Source organism: Bacillus rossius, chromosome 3 (assembly GCF_032445375.1).
Source record: "Bacillus rossius redtenbacheri isolate Brsri chromosome 3, Brsri_v3, whole genome shotgun sequence".
Classification (NCBI taxonomy): Eukaryota; Metazoa; Arthropoda; class Insecta; order Phasmatodea; family Bacillidae; genus Bacillus; species Bacillus rossius.
The window spans coordinates 61,243,276-61,253,488 of NC_086332.1; the positions used below are offsets into that span (position 1 = coordinate 61,243,276).

General features: G+C 39.1%; 1 protein-coding gene across 1 annotated transcript in view; it reads right to left on the bottom strand.

The window, feature by feature from the left end:
* The window catches only part of LOC134531300 (major facilitator superfamily domain-containing protein 6), a 63,930-nt gene that overhangs the window by 24,670 nt on the left and 29,047 nt on the right, over positions 1-10,213 (bottom strand). Inside the window, 4 exon segments of the mRNA XM_063366994.1 lie at positions 2,195-2,291; positions 4,794-4,907; positions 5,114-5,269; positions 7,383-7,865. Coding sequence (XP_063223064.1) covers positions 2,195-2,291; positions 4,794-4,907; positions 5,114-5,269; positions 7,383-7,865 — 850 coding nt within the window.

Here is a 10,213-nt window from a genome sequence, read left to right on the forward strand (position 1 = left end):
TTTAAGAAGAGAATATTAAAAAACAGATAAGAAAATAGCATCTAACTTAGTGTAATTTAAAAAATTTTAAATTTTTGATTTTTTCACATTTTTGCTTTAGATACTCCAGCACTGAGGGATTTGCAAAACCATCCAAGTATATAGCAGTTAAAGGGTTAAAGTTTGTTACTATATCAGTAGACTCAAATGTGATGTGCTTCTTCAAAATCTTATAACATTCTTTTTCTGTTTAGTTGATTTTTACTGACATTCCAAACAGCAATTCCATAAACCAAATTTCATAACTCACAACAAAATTTAGCTATACTTTCTTATATTATAAATAACAACATAGATTACATGGTACTATTTTGAGTAATCTATAACAAAGAATAATTTTGACATTATTATGTGTATAAAAGTTAATTTAAATAAATAAAATTAAATAACGTCTGTACCTTTTGTTTAATTCAAATTTGATATGGTTCCAAATGCTTGACTACCTAAGCTGTTCATCTTCCAAAACAGGAGCTACAAGGCAGTTATGTCCCTCTCTGCTGAGCTCTTGGAAGCCAGTAGTATTTGATCCTGCCTCACTTACAGACTCTAGCTCGGGGCTGGTTTTCCAGCTCAAGTCCCCTCCATATGGCATCCTGGTTTCATGACCCATGGGAGGAAACCCAAGCACACTACCTGCCCTGTAGCCTGATGTTTAAGGCCATAGCAGGGAGAGCCATGCATTTGCAAGCAGTGGAGACTGCAACAGCAGGACACTAGCATGTCTCGAGTCTCAAGACTTGGAACATAACACAAGCAGGCACGGACCATTACTCCACATAAAGAGCTTCTGGCATTCCAGTGGCTGGGCACACAGTTTAGAGCTATCCATAAGCCTTCTAAACTAATAAGCCTGCGCTCATGTTGTCATCTTGGACCAATGAAATTCTCCCAAATCCTCTCCAGAATAGAGCATGGTAGTTGGTTCACCCCAGCTTTCTTTATTTCAATGGGATAAAAGGCCAGATTTGAGCCAGTAAAGCATACGGATACCGATACAGCTGGTTCTCTTAGCTGATTAATTTTTTTGTATGCAAAGCTACACCCTTTGGACACTACTAACTTAAAGTATTTTTAAGGTTGGGTTTATAAACTTTGCAAGAAAAACAAGTGTGCAAGAATTTAACATGCAACTAACACTATAAAAGTACAGTAGTTTATAAAACATGCAAGTCAAAAGATATAATCCACCCTTCAACCTGATACTGTAAAACTGTAGAAACATTTCCTTTGTCTGAATTTTTTTTCTTAAAGTTTTTTCAGAAATTTGTGTGAAATTCTTAATAATTTGATTTAAAAGTGTAATTTGCTTTCTCTGTGCAATAGTTGAATAAATGAAAACATGATGTGATAAAAAAATTCAAAGCCTTCTATACACTTAATGTCTGCACTGTTAAAAGGTTACGGAACTCTTTGCTTTTAATGTAAAAGGCGAAAATGCAAGCCGAAACATAAGAAGTTGAAAGTTAGCCGATTCTTACATCATGTTTTTGTATCTTTCCTATCTTACAAACTGGTATTTGGGAACATTGTAATTTAACTTTTTACAAATTGCATTTCTTGTGTCCTTGCATAGTTTATAAACCCAGCCCAAGGGTCCTTCGTTTCAACCGATGAAGTCCAGCCAAATGAATGAGGGGGACTGATGACGTAACTAATTGTTCAACTTAACCGAAATAATAGTTTTACTGTGTATCATTGTGGAAAGGGCAGGATCTGAATGTGTCATATGGCCCAGTCACTAACAAAAACATGCATGAAAAGGTGCATGACTTGTGAGAGATTGGGAATGCATGGCCTGATTAGGGCAGTGGAAACTTCCTTCAGTGTGCCTCATTCATCGTAAAACACCTCACCATTCTTTTGGGGAATCTCACAATATAACAGGCATTTACATAAGCTGTAAAATAAATGGCAACAGTGTTAGGCCAAGTGATTATCAGGTAGGCATGAAAAGAAGCTTGGGTTATCATTTGTGTAAAGTAATCTGTGTTGTAAATGAAATTGTGTCATTTTGGCTGGAAGTTCAAAGTAAATTATTTGTACCAGATGAATTCCACCTGTGTTTAAAAAGGTTTGTGACCAGTGCACTTAGTAAAGGTAAGTGATTTTGCAGCCATTATTAGGCTTGTGGCTTAAGATCAAACATGCTGCTTACCTTGCATAAACTCAAACGGCAACACCCACCATGGGTTTCGTAGCCAAGAGATGTATAGGAAACGCACTATGTTGCCCACTAGTCCAAGGCACAGCACCTACCATTTCATAACAAAAAATTATTTTTCTCATCTAAAATGATCAAATTTTATTTTCATTATAGATGGCTTGGAAACATGTTAGCTAATTTTACCCAAGATTTTATACGTGTACTCACTTATGAAGTCATTTAAGACATCTAAAATTGGCAACCAATAAATAATGTTTGTTAAATGGTATAAATGGTAGGTAGTTTGCAACATAAATATATATTAATAATATTTAGAAGTATGTACATGAACATTTAAGACAATGTACTAAAATATATTTTTTTTATTGTGGTATAGTATAGTAATTTTAATAGTCATTGAAATATTTATGTTCAGACAACTTTTCAATGTTGTAGGTATGTAAAACTTATATAGGATGAGTCTGAATTCAACTGACAAACTTTGGCTACAAGTTCATCATGTAAAAATAAGTTAAAAACATATGTAGGACTTAAGGTCTAAAGTGCTTCCCAAGACTGGTTTACACATATGAATTTCATTTATTGAAATTAATAAAGAAAATATTTATGAGGAACGCCAAGCATCTGTATTATTGTATTATTGAGCAACATTCTCCATATTTCTCATAAATTTTTGTGACGTGAAGGAATAATATTTTAAAGGTTGATTATTAATCTACATGTCAAATTAATGAAAAAGGTCACCAGGTTGTACTATCCTTTACCCCACAGTTTTGTAAAAAAAATAATAATATAAAATTTAGAACAAAATACTTTTTGCCTGTCAGGTATGCAACTCTCACAACCCTTGATTTGAAACTGATGCCTAAAATACTGTGGCCGGCAGTTATCTTGGCGTGTCTCAGCGCGGGGGTGCGGGGACAGCGGGACGCGAGAAAGAAGAGGGGGTAAGCAGGCGACACGTAGCCGAGAGCCATTTAGTGGCTGTTAGGAAAATATCACCCTTCAGTGTATACCCGAAAATGGAAGGCGAAGGTGGCAGCTCACAGAGGCGCGGTAAAGTGATACATAGCGGAGAGCGGGAAATAATAAAAACCGTGATGCAGTTTTGTGATGAAGAATCGAAAAATAAATGTCTGCTCGAGCCTTTACAGAGACAGACGGCAAGAGCAGCGAAGTACACGGGTGTGAGTGAACGGTCCATAGTCAGGATTTTCGTAAAGTCAGCAAAGAACGACCACATGACTCACAGACTACGCCAGAAAAAAAATAGGTATTTTAAGTATTTAATAAAGAATGGAAATATATCTTTACTACGTTACTGTTACGTAGTGTATAGTGGAGTAAAATATTTGGGCAGTTAGGGTGTGTGTGAGTTGGGCGGCTATTAACAAGTAAGGTCTTGATAGCCTATTGTGGAGAAATGATGAGTATCAAGCTTTGACGAAATGACAGAACGGGGAAAACGGGAGTACCTAGAGAAAGTAATAATAATAGTAATTAATTTTAACTTAATTTTGTTTTTCGTCACCTAATACAATCAATTATCATGGAAAGAGAACTTCACACTTACATTAAACAAATCATATAATATATATGAGGTTTTGAAGGTTATAATATGCATTCTAAAGTTGAAGTACAATGCAAATTGTATTTACATTTATAATAAATAATCGATTATAGGTGCATTAAAATATAAAGCCACACATACACAAGCATTTTTTAAATGCCATTAACGTTGGTAGTCAGGTGTTTCCTAAACGACTGACATGAAGTTAAAGCAGCAAATATAACATAACAAGCTCCATGTTTACTTAAATGTACATCCAGCGCTAAATGGCACGTTTTAGGTACGGAAACCGGAGAACGATAAGTGCTAGACTGGCTCCTGCGTCATCAACTGTGAGATAGCTTTCGCGCGGAGAGCTACAATTGCGTAATGTTTTGGTCGTTTGCTTTTTCTTGTAAGACTTTTGTTTTAATTAACTTTGAGAGCACAATGAATTGAGAAGCATAGTTTTAAATTTATTTTACATACTAAGTGACCTAGTTTTCCAAAATAAATCGTGTCTGGTTTTCGTTAGTTACTGAGTTATCATTTCAATTAATTTTGGTTATCATAATAAATAGCAGACACCGTAAGTATATTTAATGGGACAAATTAAAACGTTGCAGGTTTAGATAATAGTTTGTTACTTTTCCTGACAGATGAGTACAAATATTTGAGCAAAACCACTGCAATTTACACAATGTTACACTTATGTAATACAAGTACAATTCATAGGATTTCTCACTTTTGGTTTGGTAACCCAGCGCTCTTAGCCAAAAGGCCTTACCGCCCTGGGGCCCCCACGGACATGGATACAGACTTACGTAGTGTAGGAAGTCACGCGCCGAATGTTTTCTGTTCTGCTAGTACAAACCTGGCCGCTGACCTTGACAATAGGGTATCGCTTTCTCTTCCCCCTCCCCTTCCCCCCAGACAGGACTAGGGAGCTCAGACGCCAAGATATCTGCCGGGCATAGTAGTTCTAGTTTATGACTAACAATGTTAACTGTATGGCATAACATAAACCATTTAAATACTCACCTTCACATGACCAACTTGCGTGATCAGTTTGAAACTGAAGAAATATGCAAATATTTCCGAGATGTGGTTGATAACTGAAGCTACACCAAATAGTGTCGGGGTTCCTCCAAAATCCTGGGCGATACAAAAAAAGAAGGTTTTTATCAATTGTGTGTTTTATTTAAACGTGGCAGAAAGTGTCAAATCATTACACTTACTGTGGTAATATGTTGCCATTATTTGAATTACAAAGACAGATAAAGAAATAGCCAGTTAATTTAAAAGCGGTTTCTTGAGAACTTACATACTACTTGCATTATAATTGTTGGTGTGTGCCTTACCTGAAGGTGCCAGAAGAGGAATGTAAATATGAGGCCGATGCCGAAGCCCATGAACCAAGCGACGAACAGGAAAGACCCGCACTTCAGATTCGCAAACTGCTTGAGGACAGTAACCCATTCTGGGATCTCCCTTGTTGTCTGGGCAAACATTTTTGTCTGCAAGCAAGAAAACACCTCACATAACAAACTAATAAACTCACAACATTAAAAATGTATTTTTATTATGGTTTTGATTCACCTGAAACCCATATGTATAATTATTTAGTTAATGGATAATATCAAGTTGCAGCACTTATTTTAGTTACAGAAATCATTTTCTGTTCCTTCCTTGCTAGTTTTGTTGTACATACTGTTAGAATTTCCCTTGAATCTAGAAATTGGTGTTAAAAAGCACATATTTTCACTCAAAATGCAAAGATTGTATATAAAAACTTTCAGTTTTTACTTTAATCACTGCCATATGAGGTATTTTGTAATTTTCACCTAGTAGAAAACTTAATGTCATCATCTGATACAACAAAGGTATGTACAGCCAAATGTCAAAATGTTCAATGTTTTTGTAACTTGTAGATATATGACCATTTTGCTTTAAGTGACAATATGTAGGAAAATGAACATTTTCAGGTCAAGTATGTAGCATCTGCTTTCAGTTTACTTCCATTACATGCTTTAAATAGCATTATCACCAGTGTAGAGACCTTTTGGTGAGCGTTGGGCTAGGCGAAACTGTTCGATTGTTGAAAGTGCAAAAACATTGCTAAAAACTAAATATTCTAATTTCCTATATAAAATTAAACCAATTTAAAAAAAAATTTAAATGTAAAACTTAACTGGGTGTATACCAGAGCCTGGAGTTTACGCAGAATTTCATTTGTTGTTGGGAATGATAAGATTTTTGTAGGATTTCCCAGGTGAGGATATTCACAATCTCTCCCATCTCTCTCTCCCTCCCCCCCCCCCCCCCCCCCCGTAACTTCCCATCCACCTTCCCATAATGAACTTCACAGAGCATGAACGTACTCTTTCATTCCTAGCTTACGGCTAGTAAATTTTTTGATTGATTTTGAAAGTGTTCAGAGAAGCATGGATGGGCTGTATGTTACTCAGCCTGAAGGCTGAGCTAGTCAGAGCTAGAATCAGTTTATGTTGAGTAAAACCACTCTGGCTTTGTGACATTGACATGGCACCTGACCAGCTGGAAGAAAAAAAGAGACCTGACAGTGTTGACGAGTGTGAGCAGTTTAATTAATCTGTTTTCCTCAGATTCGCAACCATCACTACAGGTTAAAAATATATTACATAATGAAAATGTGAATACAACACTGTGTTGATAAAGTGAAATAGTCTGTAGTTTTTAATGGAAGAAAAAAAACACCATGAACTAGACAAGATGAACGTATGTATTCCAGGGAGGAATCCGAGAATACAGCACCATATCTGTGAATTCAGAATGTTTGCATTAGAATGTGGTATTTCAAACAACTACTTTATTGTTTAGTGCATTCAATGACTAGGATGCATTAGTATAATGCTGATAGAGTGTTGATGAAACACCTCTATAATGAGGTAGCTGTTTAATAACCAGCATTAAAATCACAGGCAAACGAGTAGGCCTACCTACTATTTTGAAATTGCGGCCGACGTTTGGTTGATAACTAGGTCATCATGAACCTATGTAGCTGGTGAACGAGAGCCCAAGATGGCGGGTGGTAGTAGGAGGAAGGAGTGGGAAGGGAGGCCCCCACATGGCCGGTGCTACCATTGCTATGGCAACGGGGCCCATGGGTCTAGGGGGCCTGCGAAGGAAAAAAAATTAAAACAAACAAAGTAGACAATTTTAAATACAATCATACAAAACAATTAAACAGTAAGACCTAAATTTAGTTACCGATGAAATATTACACCAGAGTAATATTATTCGGAATATGCTGTGCGTACAGAACGTGTCTGAATCTACAACTGTGAGTAACAAAACCACCACCAATTGACGTGACACCATGTTGACAGTGCAGAACACTTACACTCATTTATTTGCCATTATTCAAAATCACTTTACGTTGAGAATCGAAACACTGACTTAAAAAACTAGTTTTAATGTGTTTTAAAAATAATTGTGAAAAGGTTAAAAAAATATATAACTAAAACAATATACATAAAGGAAAAAAAAACATTTTTTTTTATCTCTGTTAGAAAAAGGGGGGGGGGGGGGGGGGGGGGGGCATGATGACTTCTAGCAACGGGGCCCGCAGAATGATGTGGGGGGTCTGACCTTGCCCACGAGCGGCGCGGGCGCGGGGCTCGGCCCGCTCTGCGCCAGCTGCGGCAGGTCCAGCTGCTGCGCCAGCTGCTGCTGCAGGGTCTCCTCGCGGCTGGGCGGCGGCGGCGCCTTGTCCTCGGGCTCCAGCTCGGCCTCGGTCGGGAAGTCGTAGCGGAAGGTGACCTGCGTGGCCGTGATGAGCGCCGCGCCCATCAGCACCGAGAACGTGGCGAAGCAGATGGTGTAGTTCTTCTCGCGCTCGTCGGGCGTGCACGGGTGCTCGGGGAACGAGGTGGAGTGGTCGAGCGCGATGCCCACGAAGAACATGGCCAGGCCCCAGCCCAGCGACCCGAACATGCGCTGGTGGCCGTAGCAGTCGGCGTCCTCGCCGAGCAGCGTGATCACGGCCGAGTCGGCGAGCGTGATGGCGGGCGCGCTGAAGAACTCGCCGATGATCACCAGCAGCAGCAACAGGAAGAACGCCTTCTCGATGTCCTGCGGGCATGAGGTTCCGTGATTTCAGTTCCCCGGGTTTGTTTCTTTCTACAGGCTATGACCAAAAACTTACATTGACATACGGGCCTACAGAAGTAGCTGTAGGCAACCCGGCTTCTCACACAGTTGAGATTGCAGGTGTTGTGTAACAGCTCACCTTGCATCACTCAAAATTACGTTCTGCCTTCACTGTTGTTTTTTTTTTTTTTTTGCAAAATTTTACTAACTTCCGTGGTAGGGGGGAGGGGTGAGTTTATATATCCCTAATATCCTCATCCTTGCGTCCGCCACTGTTGTTTGCCTTGTGTGTTACCGTCTCGAATGACCTTGATGTCAACGAGACTTTTAACTCAACTAAATAAACAAGCAAGTGCGTTGGACTCACATATTTCGCCACCGACACACACGGTTTACCGTCTCGTCGGCGCGAGGTCGTTATAGACGTGCACGCACAACTAACACAGTGCAACCTGCTAAAGAATCTGCCACAGCATGTTGTGAGGAAACCGTTCCAGCACTTGTCTGGAGTGATTTGTGAGGAAAATGAAACTTGGGTTCTTTAATATTGGCAGGGGGCGGCCCCAGGCCAGGGTAATCGCCCTGGGCTCCGCGCCTGTTCTTTTTTTTTTTGTTAGTGTTCTTTTAAAAATATGTACATTAATAGGAAATAGAAAATTCATATTTTTATTATTTCATATCTTATTGTGCTGGTCAATACATACATATTTTAAGTCATATTTCATATTTCAAAAATAAATTCAAATATTTAATTTAAAATTACGCGATTCTACCGGAAATTTTTATCGTAAGCATTTATAAAACTGATCTGAGGTTAATTTATCAGGAAAGAATATAAAAATAGCCTAAAATAAGATAGCAAAACCACCGTTGAAATTTAATGTACAAGTTGGGCATATAATGTTCGGAAGAGTTGATTGTATTTATTTTTAATTTTCCAGGGAAGGGCGTCCGTAAAAGTAAATAGCCCAGGACCCCGCTAAGTCTAGGACCACTAATGAATATTGCTGTATCGAGATTCGAACCCGGGTACTCCCGTTCTCCTGAACGCGATTTCATAGCATCCCGTCGCCGCGCTCTGTCACGCTGGCACACGTATTCTAGGTAGAAACAGAAAAAAAACTCTAGGAAACTACCATCGTTCAAATTCAAACTCAGCTGACATTTTTTTCGTGGCGCTGTCTCCGATCCATGATGAATTCTCGAGTCTCGTCTTTTCAAACCCATTTGGCGAGCTGGAAACAAGTGTTAGCCCATGCACAACTTGAACATAACTCCTCTTACTCAGGGAAATACCGACTATTTTATGAGAGTGTGTAGGAATTGGGTAGGAGAGTGGGGAGGGTTATATGTGGATGCGAGATTAAATGTCGATACTTTGAATCGTGTTTATAGCGGAGTGAGGTATTGAATTGAAATTATGTAAAAAAAAATTACCAGATAATCACGATCGAAAACTAAATTAGTTATATCTCGTGCATTGTATTTCTTGTGGATAAGTATTTATTTAATATAAATGTCAATGTGGGGATCGCAAGTGGAGGGGGAAGACATACTTTGCCTCCTCAGGTTTACTAATTTGGCGGATGGGAGAAGAGGGTTTGCCTTGCCCCTCTGTTGGTACGACCATGCTTACCTTCAATACGGTTACTCTTAATTCTTCAAATCACATCTGTACGATAGTATAACGCATAGGTACGTAACTTAGAAGTGTAAAAATAACGTTTATTCTGTTAACTCATTTAGCTCTTTATTTCAAATAATTAAAGTAAGATACAAAATATGCCGAATTTAATACGAGCTCTGATAATTATGGCATTGCGTGTATCGGATACTGATAAATTTTTTACCGGGCGAGTCTTTTGATAACGCATTCAGCTGCCCCGCGTGTGGAGCCAACAGGAAGCTGAACCTTTCGGCTAAGGCCGTGACGTGAAGAGAGTTGCACTGCAATGTTCGACGCACGCTAGAGTTGCGCGACTCCCAAAACTGAATGTCTGTCACACGTCGCACGTCCGACAGAACGGTTTCGAAAATGCTGACTTCGTCACCTGTCATTATGTCTCACCTCGGGTACGGCTACGGAACGTGTATTCCATCTGACGCAACCATTTTGATATCGACTTGAGCAGGTACGTAACTAGACTAGTTTCTACCTGGGGCAAGGACTTATCTTGGCGCCCCTTCCCCCCCCCCCTTTTTTTTCCCCCCCAAACAAACCAAACCAAAACCTTTCCCACCTTCCCAACAAACCCCTCATATCGCAATCACGTATTAATTCCAGTATTCCAAATATTTTTGAAAAAGAGATTTATTTGCAGTCTTTTCAT